The sequence below is a fragment of the Carcharodon carcharias genome, chromosome 11 (assembly GCF_017639515.1).
Source record: "Carcharodon carcharias isolate sCarCar2 chromosome 11, sCarCar2.pri, whole genome shotgun sequence".
In the NCBI taxonomy this organism is placed as follows: Eukaryota; Metazoa; Chordata; class Chondrichthyes; order Lamniformes; family Lamnidae; genus Carcharodon; species Carcharodon carcharias.
Genome location: NC_054477.1, coordinates 37507743 through 37531933, shown reverse-complemented (window position 1 = coordinate 37531933; position 24191 = coordinate 37507743). Strand labels below are relative to the sequence as shown.

At 47.1% G+C, this 24191-nt stretch overlaps 1 protein-coding gene across 1 annotated transcript in view; it reads right to left on the bottom strand.

The window, feature by feature from the left end:
* Positions 1-19434, bottom strand: part of LOC121283867 (short transient receptor potential channel 4-like) — a 57907-nt gene extending 38473 nt beyond the window's left edge. The window contains exons 1-2 of the mRNA XM_041198668.1: positions 19057-19434; positions 11811-12329 (exon numbers count right to left, since the gene is read on the bottom strand). Of these exons, the coding sequence (XP_041054602.1) occupies positions 11811-12329; positions 19057-19434 (897 nt within the window). The remainder of the gene's footprint in view (positions 1-11810; positions 12330-19056) is intronic.
* Positions 19435-24191: the final 4757 nt, after the last annotated feature.

The window sequence follows — 24191 nt, the reverse complement described above, 5'->3', positions numbered from 1 at the left end:
GCCGAGGGCTGCAGACCCCTGGGAACACCACCACCTGCAAGTTCCCCATTAAGCCACACACAAACCTGACTTAGGACTATATCACCATTCCTTCACTGTCGCTGGGTCAAAATTCTGGAACTCCGTTCCGAACAGCACAATGGGTACTCCTACAACACATGGACTGCAGCAGTTCAGGTAGGTGGCTCACCACCACCTTCTCAAGGGCAATTAGGGATGGAAAATAAATGCTGGCCCAGCCAGAAATGCCCACATTCTGTGAATGAGTTTTTTTTTAAATCCAAAGTTTACTGTCACACATGTTATCATTCTATGAGCTATAGGGTGGTCTCTCTGATACTGAATTAAGGTGACCATCTTGATTTCAGCATACGAAAGTTGGTTCTACTTTTTCTGGCATATCAATTTTAACTGGTGCTCTGGAGTGTCTGTCAGAGTGTTGCCCTGTTAGGTCAGCTCTGAGAAAATACATGTTTGGACTGGAGATAAGATTGCCCAATGTTATGAGAAAGGGCAGGATGAACAAATGGATGAGGATAGATTGAAATCTCTTAAAGTGAAGCATTGCAGAACATGCCGGTTCCTACAAATAGATACTCATCAGGGTTTGTAGACTACAAAGGTCTTGGATTTACCTACACTTCACAGCATCAGGGGTTCTTCGTCTCCTTATCTAAGGAAGGATATAGTTGCCTTAGATGGCGTGCATTGAAGGTTTTCTGGGATGAGAGGATTGTCCTGTGAGGAGGGTAAGACTATGTTCCCTTAGTATTTAGAAGGATGAGACATGATCTCATTGAAACTGTCATGAAATCCATTGATCTGTAGAGATTGTGATATTCAAAGGTACAGGATGTCCCAATTCTGGATCCTATCTAGTAACAAGGGTGGGACCCTCTGGGATTGCTTTGATAGGTTTCCAGAACAATTCAAGGGTCAGCACACAACTCTTCTTCAGGAAGTCAGCTTGAAGCAGTCTGCTAGTCAAGAAGTGTCACAGACACAGGGACAGGAATAGCTCCTGTTAAGTAAGTTAACAGAAGGGAGCAAAGAAATCGGCTCTGAATTAAAGAAAGAGCTGCAGTTAGTAGATTGGCTCCATACTGTGAGCTTTTGGGGGCAAAGGTACCCCTTTGGAGCAACGGTGTTCTGCTCGAGATTGAAACCCTGTGAGGTCACCTGTTGTTAAAGGCCTCCAAGTGGGTGAGATATTTAAAGAGCATTCCAAGTCAGGACCTTCAAAGGTGGAGATTGGAAACCCTCATGAGAAAGACGAAGGGCGAAATCATCCTAGATTTGGGATGATTTTGGATGTGAAAAAAGACGTTTTAAATACCAGCTGCAATGACTGGGTTTTTATGCCATTTCGTCCCCTTCCCGTCGCGTCCTACATCACCTAGAATGTATTCATGGGAAACCTGCCGGATTGCTGGCGGGCGGGCTCAAGTTTGCCCGCCACGTCATGACCTCAGCACTTACTCGCTCCGGGTGCCATATTAAAGCACACCACAGCACAGCCTGTTTCATGTCTACAGACCCAGACTGCTCCAGGCGAAAGATGGCCCTGAAAGCCAGGAAGACAGCAACCCTGACATTTAGTGATGCCTCTCTTGGTTCCTGCTGGATGCAGTGGAAGGCTGCCATGATGTCCTCTACCCCTGCACTGGCTGCTGGAGGTCCACCAATCTGGCCTGAGGGGTGGTGGCAGTGGTGGTCAGCACCACTGGATCACGGAGGAGATCAGCCATCCAGTGCTGCTACAGGATGAATACTCTCATCAGCTCCTCCAAGGTTAAGTCAACCACCTCATCGCTCTCAATGCACACACTCACAAACCCATCACACATCTGCAGGGATCTCACATCTCAAGGGACAACACCACCAACTCTCTCACATGCACCCTCACATCTCCATCAGGCTCAGATCCTCTAAAGCTTGCATCCTCATCCCGCCCATGGCTCTGCTCACCACACAAGCATTCCACACAGTGTCATGCGTCCTGCTCACACTCTCTCCATCTGTTTTCATGCAGGTGAAGCTGGCTCACAACAGCAGGAAGAGGTCCCAGACAGAGGGTGGAGTGGCATTAGGCCCCTCACTCACTTTGAGTTGCGTGCCATTGCGCCTTTGACTCTGCTGCCATGCACTAATTATCTCTACTTTGGTTCACAGGGAGCTCTGCCAAACGATTGACCCCCTCAGCCAGCCAGTCCCTCAGCTCCATCCAGGTCCTCACCTCCAGCCAAGAGGACACCTCCTCCATTGAAGAATTGGAAATAAGCAGTCTGGAAGACCTGTCACAGCGCTTAACCACACTCTCTATGAGCACAGAGACACAAACCTCGGTGGGACCTAGATCTAGAGCAGGCTGCTGATGGTCACCGCACGGCCACGTGTCTGCAGCAAGAGGAGGCATGTTCAGCCGAGCTCCCCTGCACTTGGAGGACTGCTGGGCAAGAGGCATCCGTGAGGTCTGAGTCAAACGATGAACCTCTGGAATTGGCCTCCCAAATAATATGGACAGGCAGCAGAAGGCGGGGGAACATCACACAGAGCTGTCGGAAGCCCAATTGGGAGGAGTGTGTCAGCCTGCCCTTTGATGAAGAGGTGCCCACATGTGCGCATATGGAGGTCTCCATGGGAAGGATGGTGGAGGTCATGGGGCCCCTGGTCCAGGAGAACAAGGAGATGCGCGCAGACCTGCACTCCACTGCAGCAGCCACGGGTGATTTCCTGCAGTGGCGACGCAATGGGGAAATAAGGCACCTTGATGTCCTCCCAGGCGCTCCTTCCCCTCAAGGAGTCAGGCCAGAGTCCTTGGGCACCCAAAGGGAGGAGGAGTGGCAGCTGGACACCCCTGGGTTATCCACTCAGGGATCTCAGGGGCTGTCTGCTCCCTCCAAGTCCCCTTCACCTGTGACCCGCTCAACCTCATCCTCTGTCAAAGTGGAGGGAGCAGCTGGCCCACAGGAAGACAGCAAAAGCAACCTGGGCCCTCAAAGCCTCAGCTCTCCAGAGGACATACGCCAAAGTCATCAGAGGCAACAGGGCCAACCATTGTACAGGCTGTCTCCACCCCCGCTGTGGGTGTCAGGGCAGCACCTAGAAGAAATGGTAGGCCTAGAAAAGTTAAGAAATTCTTATCCCAATTGGTTGCACGGGTGAACACATTTTGTCACTTTATGATCGGAAAATATATTCACTTTCACTGAATAATGTGTAATGTTGTCTTTCAGCTTCAGTAACAGGCTTTGTGAGTCCTCCCCCAGCATCAGTCGACCCCCTCCCCCACCCCACCCCAACAACTAGCAGTTCAGCTGCACACAGCCGGACCAATATGTTTCTGGATGGAGAAGTGTGGGTGCGGCAGGGCCTTTCAGAGCCTTGTGCGAGCACACGCCCATGTACAGGGAGCCTTCTTCCATCACACTCATCTCACTGCCCCAAGCATTTTCAATGCTGCCTGCTGGGGTTCTCTTTCAGTTGTCCATCTGAGCTGACCTGCATCTCCGCCCACCCACTGATCACCCTCCCATGCAGCGCCTGTGCCCGTCCAACACAAGGCTCCTCCCACTTTCGATTTGACAAACATGGTCGTGGAAAAGTTCTTGATTAGCACCCCCCATCCTTTCCACTCTCCCAGTCACCCATGTCCTTTGCCCCATCACTGTGAACCCCCAGCATCACCATCCACCTCCCCACCATCACCTACCAACCCAAAAACTTATCAATTCAGGATGTAGGTGAACGTGCATGTTCCCTACCTCTCGGAAAACCCCACCCCCATCCTCTCAGAGAACCCCACCCCACATTGATTTCTCTGACCCCCTCCTTACCACCCCCAGGGTCAGTGCCTGCCTCCATGTCCCCACCAACCACCCTTGCCACCCCTTCTACTCTTACCGACGTACTCTCACCCTCCTGCCCTACCAGCTCCCTCTGCCCCCTCTCTCACACACCATTCCCACCTACCATGTCCACCCTCACTTCACTCCCCAGGAAACATTGACACCACAGACCCTTTCCTTGCACATTCACCTGGACATCCCGCACACCTGACTCCCTCTTCCACCCTTACTCCCTCTGCCCCCTGGACACCTTCCCCTCTCCAACCTCTCACCTTCCCTGAACACCTTCCTCTCTCTGAAGTCCCTTCTCCCTTCAGATACCTTCCCCTCTCCGCCTCCCTTGCACCTACCTCCGCAATTACAGCATTCTTCCCCTCTACAGTATCCTCCCGCATACTCCCTCCTTCCCCTGACACTTTCCACTGCCCTCCCAACCTCACTCTCACCTCCCAACACCTTTGTCCCCCCTCAATCTCACCCCAAAGACACCTTCGACACCCCCCGATACCTGTTCCCTTCCTCCCAACCTCAAACCCCCTGACAATTTTGTCCCTCACCACACCCCCAGCCACAGAACCCCTTCCTCTCCCACACATCACCGATCATCCGTAGCAGTCCACAGCCAAGGCTGTGATGTTCTGAAGCAGGCACAAAGCATCAACGGAGACCTTCCACCTTCAGGGAGCTGCTTCGCAGTGGAGACATGTGCTTTAGGATCCACCCAGCATGCAGTGCACGTGTTCCTCCTGGGTCCAGTAGCTGTAGGGCTCCAGCATCTTCTTCTCCTAAGCTGTCTGCAATCTGAACAAGGCCAGACTTCTGCATGTCATGCTTGTCCAGACGTGTTCTGAGCCAACGTGTTTTCCCACCTGCTTAATGGTAAATCAGGTAAGGGGAAATGATTCCAGTTGGGCCTTACTTTGCATCCCATTAGCGGGATGCAAATCGTGTTCACGCCGGTCTCCAGCAGGTTTCACATTCCAATATGGCGGACACCGTTGGATGATCCTGACGTGATTTCACGCCAATTTGAAACTAATTTCTGCCCCACGTCAAATTTCACCCCCCCACACCCCGCCATGTTGCCCATTACCAATGGGATCATACGATTCCGCCCGAAGATTCAGTGAGATTTATGGTGGGACTAATGTCTGGATGATTTCCTCAGAAATCTATGGGCTCTGTCTTGGTTGCATCTGCCATTTACTCTGTAGTGTGGTGTGTTTGACAACAGTTTTTCTGTTCATGCACATGCACCTCATACTTTGAGTTAGAACGTTAGAGTATAAGATATGTATTGTAAATTGTTTTTACCTTTCTGAACTTGTATAGTAAATTTTGTTTTTGTTTATTTGTGGCTTTATTCCAAAAGCAGATGTCTTAAATCTCAAACTTTATTTACTTTAAACAAAACGTTACTGATGCCTAACCACTGAGAAGGCCAAAAGTTGGTTTTATGCCATCTTGAAACCAGTTTGCGGTTGTCCACTCCACCGTCAATGGTGGACCACGTTTCCCATCTCCACACGTCAGGAACATCATTTTAATACATTTGCATCTAATTATAAGCCTTGCTCACTGGAATCATCCCCCCATGTCAAATTTATCACCCACGTCAGCCTGGCTTCAGAACAGCGTGCTTCACGACTGCCTTTACAAGGTGTGTACCTGGCTGCCTGAACTTTGAGCGAACTTGAAGGTGAGTGCACACAACCTTGCGCAGCGCTCGTGTGCATCGCGCACAGGACAACAAGGAAGAGGCGCCGTGCATTCGCGAGGGGCACAGGCAAGTCTTTTTTTCCCAGATAGCTTTCAGTGTGATGCTGGGGCAAGGGGTCCAGTGTGGGTCAACTGGGTGGAGTCATGGTGGGGGGGGGGGCGGTGTTGGTGGCAAGGCAGCACAGGCTGAAGGAAATACTTGACTGGTTGAGATGCATCCAAGGACACTGAAGGATTGAGAGTAGGAATTGCAGGGGCACTAGCCATAATATTTCAGTCTTCCCTAGACTCGGGTGGTACCAGAGGACTGGAGAATTGCAAACATTATGCCCTTGTTCAAAAAAAGATTGTAAGGATAAATCCAGCAATTAAATACCAGTCAGTTTAACTTCAGTGGTGGGCAAGGTTCTAGAAACAATTATTTGGGATTGAATTAGTTGTCATATGGACAAATATGGGTTGATAAGGAAGAGCCAGCACAGATTTCTAAAGGGGAAATCATGTTTAACTAACTTGCTGGAGTTTTTTGAAGAGGTAACAGAAAAGGTTGATGAGGGTAGTAATGCTGTTGATGTGGTGTACATGGACTTTCAAAAGGCATTTGATACAGTGCCACACAACAGACTTATGAGAAAAGTTATTGCTCATAGAATAAAAGGGACAGCAGCAACATGGATACAAAATTGGCTGAAGCCGAGTAATGGCCATAAAAGGATCAAGAACGAGAGGGCACAGGTTTAAAGTGATTTGCAAAAGAAGCAAATGTGACGTGAGAAAAAACTTTTCACATGACGAGTGGTTCGGGTCTAGAATGCACTGCCTGCAAGTGTGGTGGAGGCAGCTTCAATCGAAGCATTCAAGAGCGCATTAGATGATTTGAATAGAAACTATGTGCAGGGGTATGGGGAATAGACAATGCAATGGCATTAGGTCATAATGCTTATTTGGAGAGCTGGAGCAGACACCATGGGCTGAATGGCTTCCAGCTGTGCCATTAAAATTCTGTGATTCTGTGACATGCCAGGAGGCCCGGGACAAGTGATGGCAGGGGTGGGGGGGAGCGGGGGTTGGGGGAGGCGGCAATGAAGGATGCTAACCCACACATCTCTCTCCTTGATCCTGCAGGAGGAGAATATCAGGATCATGGAGCCTGGTGACTTAGCGGTATGCCTCATGGCTTTCAGAGACCAGGGAAGAAGAAGCGCGCAGTGGAGGTGCCTCGCTTGGCAAAGTGAGGACCAGCTCCCTCAAGATGAAGGTGCGGCAGGCCTGCTGCAGATACAGCTGAAGATCCACAGTGACCTGTCGCTCATAGGTGCCTCTCTAGACCCAGGGTCTATGGATGGAGCCTGTCATTCTTGCAGATGACCGAGAACCAGTGTCGCCGAAGATTGTGCATGTCTAGGGAACTGGACAGTCACATGTGCCGCCTGCAGCAGGATTTGGTGCCTTGGGGACATGGGGGGCAGCCACTGCGAGTAGCCTTGGAAGAGACCTCAGAGCTCAACTTTTATGCCAGTGGCTCCTTCCAGGGCTCCATAGTTGACTTGTGCGGGATCTCGCAAGCCTTCTCGCACAAGTGTGTCCAGGAGGTTATGGACGCCACCTTCGTGAAGGCACAGAACTTTGTACATTTTGCCTGGGATCAAGAAAGCCAGGGAGCAAGAGCACTGGGATTTGCGCAGATCTCAGGATTTTCACAGGTGCAGGGTGCAATCGACTGCACTCATGTGCTTCTAAGATCTCCGTGGCAAAAGGCAGTCCACTACATCAACTTCCACTCACCGAATGTTCAGCTGGTGTGCAACTACCAGAAACACAACCTGCAGGTCTGTACACAATTCCCAGGGAGCATCCACGACTCCTAAATCCTTAGCAGGTCTCAGATCCCTGACATCTTCCAGGATCAAGAGGCTCCTCAGGGACAAGAGCTATCCAGAGACGACGTGGCTGATGATGCCTGTGTGGTGGCCTCAGACTGCAGTGTAGCGAAGGTGCAAGGAGGCTCATGCTGTGACACAAACTTTGGTGCAATAAACAATATGCATTTTGACGAGACAGGCATGCTCAGGAGGCCCTCACAGCCACAAGATTCGTGGAAGGAGATGACAAGTTGCAGTGAGGACAGACTTTGCATCTGTGAATGGTTGACTCCTGTGTGGCTGATGGCAGCGCACATACTCTCAGTGGTCAGGCTCATATCATGGAGACACAACGGAGGCCCTAATAGTCGCTAGATTCCAGGAGGATAATGACAACATGCAGTGAGGACACTCCAAAGATCTTCACAGTGCCTCTGTGAATGTCTGACTCCTGTTTGGCTGAGAGCAGCTCGCTTGCATTCTGTGATCGGGGTCATATCATGGAGATGTAGCCGTGGAACTTTAAATGCACCGGATCTTTTGTCAGCCTTCAGCACCTGACCCCTTCAGGAGCTGCAGTGTCACCAGTCGTAGATGCTGAAGAGATGGGGGACGAGCCCCACCTCAAAGGTGCTGAAGAGGAACTGTGTGACACCTCCCCACAACACTCTAGCAGCAATGACAAGCACCTTCGAGGTGCAGGCATCACTAATGTGTCCAGTGAGTGTGAAGCCAGACCATCACTTTGCTCTAAAGGTTACACACTGCTCATCATAACAAGGAGCCGTAGACAAGGAGACATTCTTGGGAGTTTATTTACAATAGGGAACATTAAGTACAAGTGATTAGCTTGTACTTACAGGCTATGCAACTGTACCTTCTTAACCTTCCTAACCCTGCCGCTATGTTTTGGTGCCCCCCCGACATCCACAGTGGAAGTGGAGGCAGCCTGCTGCCTGCTACACCCTGTCTGTGATGACCTTGATGGGTATCCTCTGGAAGGCTAAGACTTTCTTTCAGGGTTCTGCTGTGTGGCAGTGGCGGCCTCTTCAGCCTGTGGAGCTGGAGCTGCTGGGGTCACAGGAAGAGGGGATTCGGATAGGCCGGACACTCCTGGAGACACCTAGGTGGATGGCTTCAGAGTGTGCACTTGATGATCCTCCTCTCCATGGGTGCCCGAGGGCCCTGGCTGACTTCTTGAGAAGGGGAAGCTGGAGTGAGATCGCGCTGCCCCGCACCCCTCTCGCATTGACACTGTTGGAGGCCAACTATGGTGTCAGTGATGGATTTCAGCCCTCGCAGCAGTGCAGAACCCATATCCTGGACCAAGGTCTCCATGGCAGCCGCCACCCTACCAGTGTTAATCTCAGTGTGTCTGCATGCCGGCACTATCACCTCAGACTGAAGGCGGACGGACTCCTCCATCGTGCCTTGCAATTTCAGGAGTGCAGCTGACATCTCGTGATGTTCCCAAGCTTGCCTTTGCAGCTTCAGTAACTGAGGTATGACCGTGTCCAAAGGCTCATCACCTGACTCAGACTCAGCAGATTTCTGGCCTCCAGCAATCCTCCGAGTGTCAAAACCTGGGGAGTCCCTGCTGCCACATGCTGTGGATGATACAGTGAGATGTGTTCACCAGACTGTGACCCCGAGTCTACTCTAAAGCTAGGTCCCACCGAGGTGTATGTCTCTGCGCCGGTGGAGGGTGTGGGTGAACGCTGTAACGTGTCTTCAATTAGGGTGTCATTAGTTTCTTCTTCCGAGGTGCCTTCGGGGCTTGAGTCGAGGATCCAGCCCATGGACACCCTCGGCTGCTTCCCAGATGGGCCTGCAAAAGCAAGGAGAGATAATTAGTGCATGGCAGGGGAATACGGAACAGGGGAACTCGTTCACAACATGGTTACTTGATGGATGTTGCACTGCTGGATCCTCACTTGATTGTGCACCGCCAACCTCACGTCAGCACAGGAACGGTCCAGGTCATCCTCAGCCAGCTGGATGACTATTTTCAAAGTCTCTGAGGACCTTGATGTCAGATATTCCTCCACCAGTCTGTGACCTCTCCCTTTTGTTGTGTGCCATCTTGCCCTGTATGAAGACAACTAGAGAGAATCTAAGCAGGACGCCTGTCAGGCCACATGAGAAGGATGCCTGGTGTGTATGGATGGAGAGTGGTGCCATGGACAGGATAAGGACACAATCCGCAGGGCAGATGAAGTTTTTTTTGAGAGAGTGAATGGTGATGTCCCTTGAACTGGCCATGAGTGAGATTCCTGTGGATGTGTGATGGGTTTGTGAGTGTGAGAGTTGAGAGTGATGAGAAAAGTGACTTACCCTGGCAAAACGGAGGAGATCATTCATCCTCTGTCAGCACTGGGTAGCTGTCCTCTTTTGCAGGCTGCTGGTGCTGACTGCTGTTTCTACCACCTCCCATGCTGGATTTATCTCCTTGCTGGCTGGTCTTCATCCAGAGTGGGGGTAGAGGACTTAACAGCTGGCCTCCACTGCATCCTGTAGGTGCCCAAGGGAGGTGTTGTTAAATTTGGGGGCAGCATGTTTCCTCCCTTTGGCAGCCATGACTTTGCAGCAGCTTCCGATCCATTAGAGAGAACTAGCTCTCTGCAGGAGCATCCTTTAAATATGACACCTGGATTAGTGAAAGCCTGAGGTGACAGTGTGGTGGGTGAATTAGATGCCACCCCATCAGTGATTTGGTGTGTTTCCTGGGAATGCATTATTAATGAGGCAGGACGTGCCGGGAATGGGGTGATACGATGTGAAAACCCGTCATTGCGGCCGGCGGGTAGAACATTCTTTTCCAGCTCACTACCAAACTTTGTGCAAATCTGGGACAATTCTGCCCATAGAGTTTTGTGATGACTATCATCTCAATGAACAAATGAACAGATTAGCTGAGAGGGATCAGCTCCTGATAGTTTTTCTCTTGCAGTGTCAAAGGATGGTGGACCATGTTTGAAGTTCCCTCATGTGTTAATAGAGGGGGCCTAAAGGAAATAGGTCCATTGCCATTCTGTACAGAGGCAACACCATTTACGGTCATTCCTAGCAGATCACTGGCATTGAACAGGGAAACTGGTTGGTGTCATTACAAATTGATTAGTTGCAGTCAGCGATGCACAGGCATTCAGGTTGATCCTCAAGATGACTACTGAAGGAGTGATTGCTGTCACTTCAGAAGACACCAATGTCCTTACTACCTACTGCTGACATCTTGTGTTCCAGAAATCTTTTGGATTGCTACTCTCTCCAGTGTCTTCTGCATACAATGGCACTTTCTAAAATGTGTTGCAGATTTACATTGTGGATGCCTCCTACTTCCCCATCATCTCAATCACAGGCATGGAAACCATTTCTACTGCCTCCACATGAGATTAATGCTCCTCAATCAGAAATAAATATGAATCAATTAACCCCCAATCATAGCTATGTTGAACATTGGGGCCTGGATTTTCATCAGCAAGGCAGGGATTGTGAGTCAGGCCTTTTCCCACATCCTGACCCCGCCTCCTGCCTGGCAATGCCTACCCACAGTATTTTCATGGTGGGGTGGTGGGGATGAACTGGAATTGGGCCACTGCCTCCAGAAGCAGGCCAGGGACAGAGACAGAGGCAGGCGAATGCCGAGGTGAGCAAGCTAAGAGACCTGCTTCCATTCCCTGAACAATCTACAGTTCAATAGAGAATAGGGTGTCAATTAGAATTTTGTTTTTAAGAGATAGATTGACACAAACCAAAACTGGAACAAACCAGTTCAGTTGGGTACCAGAATGTCGTGCACTAGTGTTTTTGCCCTGCCAAGATATCACAGGTAATAATTCAAACTTGTTTATAGTGATCATATTGATTTATATCAGTAGCGCTGTGGGAGCAATTCCTAATGAGTGAAGACAGATCAATGGACCAAATGTTCCTTTCTCCTCTGTATCTTATTATTGATCTGTGTCTGGAGAAACAAGGCATCTGGGATCTTAATTATATTATTTTCTAAATTATATAATTCCAATGCACAGAGGCTTACAACAACAGTTTATACAGTCTTGGTGAAAATTCCTATTTTTGTATTGTGGTTATTTTAATAATTTTATATTGATGACTATGTGAAAAAGTAACATTTTAATTTAGTACAGTACCTTTGTCTTTCATTTGTTCTTCTCTCTGAACAAGAACAATTTAATAAGCACTGCTCATGAAGGCGGGAAATGATAAAATAAATATCTGCAATATAATTTTAAATAAATCCACACTTCATTAAATCTTGAAAGTGCTGACCCATCTACCCACTTATGTCTAGCACACACAGTCTTCTAATCATGGCACCACAAGTCAAATATTAATAACATATGATTTCCAGAAGTCTTACCTCTTTCTGATGATACTTAATTGCCAACTTTAACCTAGAAAGATCATTAGCGATCTGCTCTTCCAGAATGCTATTATCATCCCTATAATTAAGTATAATTTCTAATTCCCGGGAGCTCCTTGTCTGGTCCAATAAATCTTTCGCAAATGATTCACACTGATGTGATAATTCCTCATATTCCGATTTAAATTCATTTTCCACTTTACTTAGTTCCTGAAGCTCCCAGCCCAAATGAAATGCAGTAAGAAAGGGGTCTTCACTGGACAAAGCAATTAAAGATGGGCTTGCTAAGGCTTTGTATATGTTCAACCTTGATCGAGAATGGCGCAGACTGTCAACATCTGAGCTGGAAACGCACTCAACACAGTTACAACGAACTTCATGAGGCTGTGGTATAGAAACTCCCCTCTGCACAAGGAGCTTTATTATTTCATAATTGTTGGTGTGAGCTGCAAGAATTATTGGCGTAATATCTGGTGTAAATTCTGAAAACTGTTTATCCAGTAGTATTGGTGGAACCTGTGGAACAAAACAGGAAATGCATTGTCAGCAGAACGTATTGGGATTGAGTGTCCACTTGTTATATCAGTGCAATCTAGGCAAAGATTGGCCGAACCAGTGCAAAAGATTGGGGATTTTTAATCTTAAATTAAATCTCCAAAGCCACTTAAATTGTGTTTTCAACAATATTTATGCTAGCTCAAGATTCAATTCCCCCATAAAACTGGCCCTCCCTTAAGGCCATAATTCCGAGATTCAACTGATTGAACTGGTTCGGGCACTCTCTTCAAACTGTGCTCATTTCCTTAGGACTGCAGCCACTGCTCCACATGATTTAAATGTGTTTTTTAATCAAAGACTTGTTCATTTACTAAGAAACTGACTGATGTATACTGCTGAAATTATAAATGCTTCAGTATAGCTTTATTAAGCAATTTTAGTAATTTGAAATTAAGTTATTAACAGGTGGAGGACTGGACACCCTTATTAAAGAGGCTTATTTATGATGATAAATTCATTTCCAAGTGATATTAATAAAATTACACCAGGGACAGAATATTAAGCTGGGCAGGCGGGCATGCGTCCGACCCAGCTGTGCAATGATATTGGGGAAGCGTCCCAACATCATCATCCAGCAATATTTTGTTCGGCAGTGCGCCCACCAGCAATTAAAAGGCCTGTTAAGGCCATTAAAAAGGTAATCAAATGCAAATTTATCCTGCCCGTCCAACCTAACGATTGGCTGGAAGGCGAAAAGGCTAAGCGGCCTTTGCACTTTTTAGGAGACCTCATCCACAGGTGGGATGAGGTTTCCTAAAGCAAATAAAAATCAAATAAAAATGTCACACCTGAATTAAAAGCATGGCCCTGCTCCTGTGACAGAGTCATATGACATGAGGGGACATGTCTTATGACATTTTTATTTTCTTTATTTATTTTTTAAACAGCGCTTCATCACTCTGAGGCAGCTCTGTGCCTCAGGGAGATTATGAAGTGCTCACTTGCACACATGCGCGAAGTTCGTGCTTGGCCCGCTTGCCCTCCTTCCGCCACCCGCACAGGGAGTGCTGAGTGCTGCTGCTCACGTTCCATGCTGGCTGGGCCTTAATTGGCTGCCAGCGTGAAATCGCGGTGTGGTGCTGATCGCGGGCGGCTTCCCGACCACCCCCCGCCGAGCCCGCATGCCAAGGGCAAAATTCTGCCCTAGATTACCACTCTTAAAAACATCAAGGTAATGGAAAGAAAATAATAAGAAACAAGGATGTTCTACTGCTCTGCCTGATTGCACTGGTTCATGGAAGATTTTACAACTGTGGTTTTACGGAGGAGTTTTTGCAGAAACCTGAACTGTAACCTAACCTGTGCAATTTCCAATTGCAAACCTGTTCCAACATTCAATTAGATTATGTCTGATCTGTGTCTTAACTCCATTTACATGCACTTGACCTATATCCCTTGATACCCTTATCTAATAAAAATCTGTCAATTGTAGCCTTGTAAATTTCAATTGTCTCAGCTTCCACAGGCTTTGTGGGAAGAAAAGTTCCACCATCATTGTGTGAAAAAGTGCTTTTTGAATGATTAGCTCTAATGTATAGCTATTCAGTAAATCTTCTCTCACTTACTACATTAATGTTTCCTCTCTATTTCTCCTGATGCCACTCCTACATATTCGATCAAATTTAATTAATTGCATCACAGACAAAAAGACATTCTGTTCACATAGTTATCAGCCACTTAAGTTGGGAGTCCCAGTAAGATCATTTTGTTATCCTCTGAATGAGGCAGAACTCAAATTTAAACTAGCTCTGATGCTTGCCAGCTATAAAATGCTATAAACACGTCAATCATTTTATGCATTGAAATATGACCAATCTCCAATATAGCAGCTTAAACTACAATAGGTGGCCACCCATCCATTGTGCCTGTGTTGCTACTCTTAAGGAGCTATTCATTTATTGCCATTCCTCTTCCCTTTGCCCATAATATCCCATAAAAATTGTACCAATCTTTTATTCATTTTCCTTATAAAATTTACAATGGAATCTGTTTCCAGTATTATTTCCATTCTGTAGCCATTCTCTGGCCAGAACTTTACGCCAAAACACACGAGTATCATATGACATGCATCCCAAAGTCATTGCGCAATATTTTGTCTAGCGGGTGTGCGCCGGAGTTGGCTGCATGCCTGCCGATAATTGAAAGGCCTATTAAGGCCATTAATGAGCTAATTAACTTGAAATTTACGCTGCCCATCCAGCCTAACAGTTGGCGGGCAGGTGAAAGGCCAAGTGGCCTTGACATTTTTTAGGACATCTCATCCACGAGAGGGATGAGGTTTCCTAAAAATAATGCAAATTAAATAAAATGTTTATTTTGAAATTAAAAACATGCCCCATCTCATGTGATACATGAGATTTGGGACACGGTCAGCTGAGGGGACATGTTTCATTAAATTTTTATTGGATTCATTAATTTTTTTTAAAAACGGCTTCAATCTCTCCAAGGCAGCTCAGTGCCTCAGGGAGATTGAAGAACTCTTTCTCGCGCATGCGTGAACTGTGCACGAGACCTGGCTCTCCCTCCACTTCCGCCCGCACAGGTAGCACTGAGCGCTGCTGCTCACAATCCACGCAGGGCGGGCCTTCATTGGCCCGCCCACGCGAAATCGCGGAGCGGAGCCAAATGTGAGTGGCTTCCCGACTGCCCCTGCCCACTTCCGCCGAGCATCCCCGCCAAGGGAAAATTCTGGCCTCTGTGTTCGAAAATCTCTTTACCTCTCCCTTCCTTCTTTTTGTGGCAATCTTATGCCTTCTAGTTACCAGCTCACCAACCAATTTAAGCCCTGTTTATCTCGTCAAAAATCTTCATCACTTTGCACATCTTGATTCGATTTCATTTTAACCTTCTCTCCTACAGCAAAAAGAGCCCCACTTTTATCAGAAACAAAAACAGAATGTGCTGGAAAAACCCATCAGGCCAGGCAGCATCTGTGGACTGAGAATCAGAGTTAACAATTCAGGCCAGTGATCTTTCATCAGAGAAAGGTCAGCAACCTGAAATATTGGTACTAATCTTAATGGGGAGGTGAGGGGGTGAGACAACAGGGAGAGGAACCTAGAATAAAGGAAAAACAGGTTCCTCTCAGGTCCTGCTGAATTTAACAGCAGCACCTGATTACCACTTTGGAAATCCATTTCCCAGATGCAGATAGGTCAGGCTGCTAGGTCTGTAACAACCAGCCACAGCTGGGGAATGGAGAGGAGGGAGAGAATGGGGTGCCTTTGGGGACATCTCCATGAGGCTGAAGAGATAAGTGAGGATACCTATGGTGGGGCCAGATATCAGGTGTTGGGAGGGGCGGGTGCCATCAAGGTAGGGTGAAGTGATGGGGTGGAAAACAATAAGGGGTTGAAGAGTTTGGGGAATGTCAATGAAGGGGCCATAGAGATTGGTGGAGAAGTGATGAAGATTGAGGGAAGCCACTGGGGTATATTGCGAACAATCAAGGACATCGGCAAGGTATCGGATCACTGGATAAGTGGGTTCAAGCTGTGGGGAAGGTAACATGTTTGCTTGGGGGGTGGTGGGGGGAGGACTCCTGCTTCTCCATGGCCCACAAGCAGTGCTGGAAAAGCACTTACTTGTTTAATGCAGCAGCCCTTACTTTCCCTTGAGCTGCTGTGTTTCCCAATGTTCAGAACGCCTTGTCAGCCAGCGTTAAGGCTGGAGTAGATAAAATATGATGTGTACAACCTCATTAAAATATTTAAAGGCGTGACTTGCCTACTGGCAGAGGGTTGGTCATCTGCTGCCCATCCCTGTTAAAACTGGATCTGGGAAGTTTTGAGGAAGGTTGGGTTCAGGTTTGAGGTTTTTTTCATTTCTTCTTCCCATCCGATCTAATCCCACCTGTTTTGGAGGTTATAATTCCTCCTGTTAACTCTCCTCCCTTCAGAAATATTGCCCAATTTGACATCCACTTGACAATAAATTGAAGCTATCTCATTAAATATTGGTGACAGTGAAATAAAGCAAATTAAATGTTGGGTGTAATAAAAGGGCATATTGTGCTGAAAGAGTGAGTTATTCCTTTCGCTTTATAAATCATTGATATTACAGCACTTGGAATACAATGTATAATGCTGGTCGCCACAGAGTAAAAAGAAAACTGCAGCTTTTGAAACAAAAGAGAAAAGAACCACCAGAATGATTGAGGGGATGATGGGATGAACTTTGGGTGTTCATGTACATTGTGCACACTCTCATTGGCAAATAAATGATTGAGAGGTGATCCGATTACTGCTTTTAAGATTCTAAAGGGACAAGGTGATGTCCACCATGATATGCTATTTCAACTTGCCCAGCGCATTAGAACCAGAGGGCATAATCTAAAGAGTGGTAAATTCAAAACTAGTCTTTAGAAACAATGGGCCAGAATTGGCTACCAAAATAACGGTGGGTTAAAGGTCCACACCCTTATTAGTTTGTAGAAGATCCAGCACTTGACAAGAATGAGATAGGCCATGAATTAAGAATCACCACAAATTGCTGGACAATTTGTGATGCTCCACGGTCAGCCTCACAAACACTGAAGCTCGCCGTCAACCTCCCCCATGAGTTTCAAGAAATTGCTGCATTTGTGCTGCAAATGTGAAGTAAACTCACTGCAGAAAGTCAGTGCTGCTATTCCATGATTTAAGAATTCTTTTAAGACAATGTTTATGCTTCTGTAATATCCACTCAACCTCAGAGGTTGAGAAAGGGAACAATTAAAATGTGGAGTCTCACCCCGGCCGGTGGTATACTCTTCCTAAAGGTTTATTTTCAAAATTTCTTTCTGTCCCTTTATTTTCTCTCAATTGAATCTTTCTTCCTCTCTGTTAACTTCTCCACCTAAATCTAATTGGGCTTAAACCCACCCTATTTCCATCTCAATCGTTCATTCTGTTTCATTCTGTGTCCTTATATTTAATTGATTATGTCTGTTTATGTCTTCAAAGTCTCAGGTATCTCATTGATATTGCCATCAGCTGGCACTTCCAACAATTTCCAGCACAAAATGAATTAGAACTAAAAGGTGAGGGAAAATATCTAACTCATGGCACTCACCAAGAGATTCCTGTTCCATCAAATCCTGGGCCATTTCAGTGAGTGGGTGGTAAATCTATGGAAGAAACTCCATTGCGAGACAATGGAACCATATAGTATTGATTCATTCATGTGCACATTGGATAGATTTAATTCAAAAAGTTATACTTTGGGGCACAATACATGAGTGTTTGATATTATATATGTTAAGGGTGGAATTTTATGCAAGTGGAATTTTACCTTTCCACTGAAGTAAATGGGCCTGAATTTTTCAGGTGGCGGGTGGGCTCCATCGGGGATGGGTGCAGCGTAAGATGAGAGCGGTAGTGCTCAGCGCTACCTGTGCAGGCAGCGGGAGGAGAGACAGTCGCATGTGTGAAAGAGTGCTTCAATCTCCCGGATTAAAAATGTATTTAAGCATGTCCCCTCATGTGTGTCACATGAGGTGGGACATATTTTTATATTTAGGAAATTTTTTTTAAATTAATAAAAGCTTTAGGAAACCTCACCCCACTTGTGGATGAAGTTTCCTAAAAAACGCAAAGGCCGCTTCGCCTTTTCGCCTGCCCGCCAACCTTAAGATTGGACAGGCAGTGTTAACAGTTACTGTAATCACTTCCTTAATGGCCTTAATAGGCCGTTTAAATATTGGCAGGCGCGTAGCCAACTCCGGCGTGCGCCCACTGAACGAAATATCGGCATCATCGGGCGCCATTTGACGCGTCGGCATGTCAGGCCCACCCCCACACGCCAACGGAAAAATCCTGCCCATGAAGTTTAGAATGGCTCGCCACATTTTACAGCCCCATCCCCGCCCCGAAGGGGTCATAGAATTCCAGCCTAAGTGGATTTGAGGGTTCCCAAAACTTTCGAGAACTGTGGGATTTCCTCACATCATCACTGGGTCTGTTGTAGACTACCTGTTAGGGATTGATTGCCATGGTTATTCAATAATTCCATTTTTGTTGTATCATGCAGACTATCAGGTTGGTAAGTGGCAAACTCGATGCAACTTTTTTTGTTGTTGTTGACCAATTTCTAACTTCCTAAGATGTTAAATGTGCAAAACGATTAGTCTGAAGGCATTTATCAGTTTCATTTCACAGATATAAGTGAAAAAAAGCAATCTTTGATGGCCAGCTATATATAAGTTTACCTCTGTAACCATCAATGAATTCTACCCAAATTGCTTGTCTGCCCTTTGCATTTTTATATTCTCCAAATACACTGCAACCATGAATACAGACTTAGATTAATTTTAATTTTAGTGCTGGTCCAAAGTAATAGCCTATTAAAATAACTAATTAAAAATTTGTTAATTATTTATTAAAATTTTAATGTCCTTCAAAATATATCTTGAATGTAGTTATCAAACGTTTATTTTTCCTTTGCCTGGTTAACTGCTCCATTTGTCTATTTGTTGAATCATATCTCACATTGCTCCATTATCTGTTCAACCCATTGCATCATGTGATATTATAAATTAGGTAAAGAATTCTCCATTGCAGATTCAAAATTCTTAACATCTTAACTGTATTTTATAATGAGGAATCTCTCGATTAAAAATAATATATTGTTGGCCAAATGTTGGACCATTAAGATTCAATTCAGGTATGCTAAACATGCTGTACTTTTCATTTTTTATACAACTTACTTGTTTTTCCCCACTAGGCTTCTTATGATTTAATAGTAGTTCAACAGCTCCAACAACTTCTTTCCGGATGGCATGGAGAAGCGCATCTCCTACGTACACATTGAAACTCAGGAGAAGTTCAATGATTTCCAAGTTCTCATTCTCAATGCCTATGAGAAGTGCAGTCCGCCCCAGAGGGTCAATACAATTAATGTTGATTTTAAAATAAATCTCAGCTTCTTCAAGAGCTTGTTTGACACTTGCGTAATCACCTTTCTCAACAGCGCTCAGGTAAGCCTTCTCTGCAGGAGAGAGTTCAGATTCTGCTCTTACAATTCGAAGAGAAATTCGGTCTCTGTACGGTGCATTGTCACTTCTTTTGTAGTACAGCTGAGCCATCGTTCATGCCATGTCAAAGTTTTGTCTCTTAAAGAAAGAAAAGCATAAAAATATTTTATAATCGACTATCCGACTGGGTAAACTTTACCATAATAGTTGCAATTCATTTTCGGAATGAAAAGGAAATGATCCTCATGTTTTTAAGCAATCCTAATTAACACTAGTTCTTAAAGTTTCTTCATGTGAAATACTGTAGAAATATCAGCTTTTTTAAATATTTGTTCGTGGGATGTGAATGTCACTGGCTAGGCTAGAATTTATTTCCCATCCATAATTGCCCTTCAGACGGTGGGGGTGAGCTGCCTGATTGAAGCACTGCAGTCCATCTGGTATAGGTACACCCATAGTGCTGTTAGGAAGGGAGTTCCAGGATTTTGGCCCAGTGACAGTGAAGGAACTGTGAAGTCTAACATGCTTGCAACAAACTACACTAATATTCTCATGTTTTCTTATTTCTCCAAGATGCATATAACTGCAAGATAAAAGACCATTTTTTTGTATTTTCCATTAGCAATTTAACCCCAGGTATGATATTCAGAAATAAATATACACTAATGTTGTACTCTGCAGATAAGAAGTATTAAACAGATGAAACATGCCTCCAGAGTCTATAACATTTCAATAATGTCGCATGAAATATCATAAAACAACATAATTAAATTTTCGATGCCTTCAAAACAAAAGTGTTCAGATTTAAATCACACGTGGCTAAAAGGCAGAGTTTGCATATCCTGGGATGGTTGGTGCAACTGCACTTGCTGAGAGCAGATGAGCTGAGACAGTTACAGACGTGGGGGCCACCCGGTGATTGTGACTTGGATCTCTGAACACTTCTAAACAAATGTTTCTTTAAAAAACTTAAATCATTAAATTTTCAATGGGCACCAAAGAAGGCATCTGTACTTCGTTTTTCATAGGGGAAATGGGGTGGGTTAAATGCTAAGGCACTGACCCTGGTTAGGTGAACATTAGGGGTTTAAGGAAGGTGACTCCTGGCAGTTAAGGCAACACGTTCCTGCTGTGGATTTCAGGGCCTCTATTTTTCATCATTAAAATAAAACTGCATTTATTTCATTTGTACCAGAATAAAATATTAACAGCTTGCTAAAATAAATGATTCAACATTCACTATAATGATAAATTAAGGATTTCTTCATGGCTAATTTGTCTCTTCTTTACCCGTATCATCTCCCATAGAGATTTCCTATGCCTTGCATTTTCAATACACTAATTATCTATCTATCTATAGACCTATGATGTGCTCTAAGAATCCACCATTCGTCTGTGCCTTCTCTTTGGCCAGAATTTTCTGCCTGTCGGGCAGGCCATGCGGGAGCAGGCACGGATCCTATTGCCGCCCGTGATTACATCTGCACCACCATTTTAAAATGAAACGCCATGAAATGCGGCTCCCAAGGACAATGGGAGCAGGCGGGCAGTAGTGGGACTGCTATGATCGCCGGGTCCAATGGCGACCTGGTGACCTGTTTAAAAGAGCTCCTGCAGCCTTGCAAAGGCTGTCAAACATGACCAGCAGAATGGCTCCCCAGAGCGTTGCTGGTGAGCAGACCAGGCAGGAAGGTAGGGCAGGGGTGCACTGTGCCCCTCGTTTCTCAGACAATTACCTTGCTGCCCTCCGAGGAGGTGGCAGCACAGAGGGAGGTCCACATTCTCAGGGAGGGGAGGAGGCCCCCACCACCGGCCCCCCCCCCCCCCCAACGCCCCACATTACCAAACGTGCCTGGGAGGAGGTGAGCTCCCGCAAAGTGCTGCAGCGCACCTGGATCCAGTGTCACAAGCGTTTCAATTACCTTTTACACTCTGGAAGGGTGAGCACCATGTTGGCATTGGTTACTTAACCCAGCAGATAGACTTTCCCATTGTATGCACCCCCCACCCCCCCCCACCTCACCCCAGCCAACTCTGAGTGTAGTTACTGTATTGAATCATTGACGGCATTCATGGGCGAGCCAGCAGATATTGCCCTTGCCTAGGTCAGCCTGGGAGGGTGGTGATGAGATGGGTTCTGCACCTGCAGCATGTGGTACAGTGACAGCCACATTACTGTTTTGGGGGCAACTTGGAGGATCTGTGCCTAGGCGCAGTGCTGGAACAACAGAACATGTCAAAGTCAGGGTGCTGACATGCTGGGAGGGGAGCTTCCATGTGGGGGGACACCGATCCACCTGCTGCATTTTGCGTTCCACGTGCTTGCGCCTCCTTGCTCTGCAAAGTTAGACCGTGTGGTGCCAAACGTGATGTAGGCAGTATCTGGCCAAGGTGGGGGTGGGGGGACAGGCCTGGTTTGAGTGTGCAGCAGCTGCGGGGTGAGGAGACACTGGGGCCCTGCAATATTCCACTCTGGTTGAGATGGGTTGGCAGCGAAGAGATTCCAGGTACAAGTTGCACTAATCAATGCTCTTTCCTCCTTTTCAGAAGAATGCTCCTAATGCCGCCAAGCAGTTGAGGACTGGCGGAGGGCCGGCCCAGTTGGCCATCATTTCCAATTTCAAGCAGGAGGCCCTCGAGCTGGAAAGGCGCCATGAATCCAGGTCCACCAGTGTTGGTGAGGTTGGGGTGCCACGGGTAGGTATATGAGCCCAGCAGTGAGGTCACCATTAGTGTCCCAGCAGCCATTACATTGCTGAATGTTCAGTGATTGAAGTTTGCAATACGGCTTGACCATTGCTTATGGAAGGATGAGCGCATAATGATCCAGGGGACAGGGATGTACATTGACATTGTCTCCACATTACCTAATCAAATGTCCTTGATCTTCCTTTCAGCATCAACGGATCAGGGCCAGGAGCAGGAGGCACAGGGCCCCCTCTCACACCTGAGGGTCTTGAAGTCTCTGACTCACCAGCGTCACATCATCTCTGCCAGGCAGGCACCAGCGCAGATACTAGCACCTCGGTGGGAATTAGATCATTGGCTAGTGTCCCGGGGACAGCAGTGAGGGCACTTCGCAGTCGCTGGAGGAGCTGGCAGAGACAGAGGGTGCCCATGGTGCCAGCAGTCAGAGGACTGCAAGGGACCAGGCACACGCTCAGTCGGTGGCTGATGATGTGTCTCTGGAGTCGTCCATGAGGCAGCAAACACTGAAAATGCAGCAAGGTGTATGGGAAGATCTGCCGGAGGTACATGAGGCTTATGCTTGGCTTGGACTCTATGGTGGAGGAGTCCACGTAGACCACTGCCAATGCTATGAGCCTCATGGCCGAGCACCATGCTTCCTCCATGGAGAGAGTGGTGACTCTCGTGAAGAGGCTCCTCCAGGAGACCAATCAGGGCGTCCTGGGGATTAGCGCAGACCAGCAAGCCCTCACATTGGGCATTGACCTCAGCTGGTCAGTGGCAGTGTGGGAGATGGTCTGGGCACCAAGTTTCCCAGCTCAGTGCCCATCCATCTACGGTGAGGAGAGAGATCTGAAGCGACCTCACGTCGGTGCAGCAGCTGCCTGTCATCTCTGTGGGCTCCTCTCCAGGCGCTCCAGATTAGCGCAGCAGCTCCTCCACCCCTCTGCCAGTGACCGTTGCATCCGATGAGGCTGCGATGACAGGGACATGCCAGCTGTGGAACTGGCTGCTCCCTCCCAGGCGCGGCCAGCACAGGCTCCATGAGCCAGAGGTCATCAAGGCCAATAGGACAGCATGGAGAGCAGGCTGTCTCAGATGCCAGTGCCAGCGAGGGGGGAAGCACCTAGATGTAGCATCCAAAAGTGTAAATTTAAGGCACCTTAGGCACACCACGGGTTTCTCATTGGTGCTTTTGTGTTGCCCCGCAATGAGGTCATGATTAGTTGGTGTGTTGTTTAACACCTTTGTCATTTTGTTTCCTTAAGAATATTTTGTTTTATCATTGAGTTTAGACATGTGACCATGGCTAAGGGTGCCTCTTTTCCTCTGCAGGTGGATGGTTATCCATGAGCTTATGAATGCGTTATGTCACACTGAGCTTTACTGACTTGACCCTCAGTTAATGTTCCTATCCAGGCAGATGTAGCACTCAGGTATCGAGTATGGAGCCTGCAGCATAGGCTTTTGTTGGAGGTCCATATGCGGTGTTCCAGCTGAAAGTTCATTGGATTAAAGCCTCCCGGGTGTCCTTACCTCCCTGGAGTATGCCCGGGTCAGCATCTACCCCCTCAGCATTTCCGTGCATGTGCTCATCTTCGGACTCACTGCTGAACTCATCGTGTGCAGTCACAGCAAGTGTGTCTACATGATGAGTCCACTGCGTCGCCCCTTTCCAGCGCAAGGTTGTGGATAGTGCAACATGCAACCGCTATCAGCGACACACGATCTGGGGGTACTGGAGAGCACCCCCTGAATGGTCCAGGCATCAGAAGCGCATCTTGAAAAAACTGATGGTTCTCTCCACCACAGCCCTTGTGGAGCCTTGGCTCCTATTGTATCACTGCTCAGCTTCTATTCTTAGATGGCGGAGAGGTGTCTTGAGCCACCTTCTGAGGAGTTAGCACTTGTCACCCAGCAGCCATCCATCAAGCTGGGCTGGAGCACTGAAGAGCCCCGGCACCTGGAAGTGTCTGAGGATGTAGGCGTTGTGGGAGCTGCCTGGGTACCTTGCACACACTTGTAGAATCAGCATCCTGTGATCACACACTATCTGCACGTTCACGGAGTGGAAGCCCTTCCTGTGATGAAGGCACTGGGCTCACCTGCTGGCGCCTTGATGGCCACATGTGTACAGTCTATTGCACCCTGGATGCGGGAGAAAACAGCAATTGCTGCAA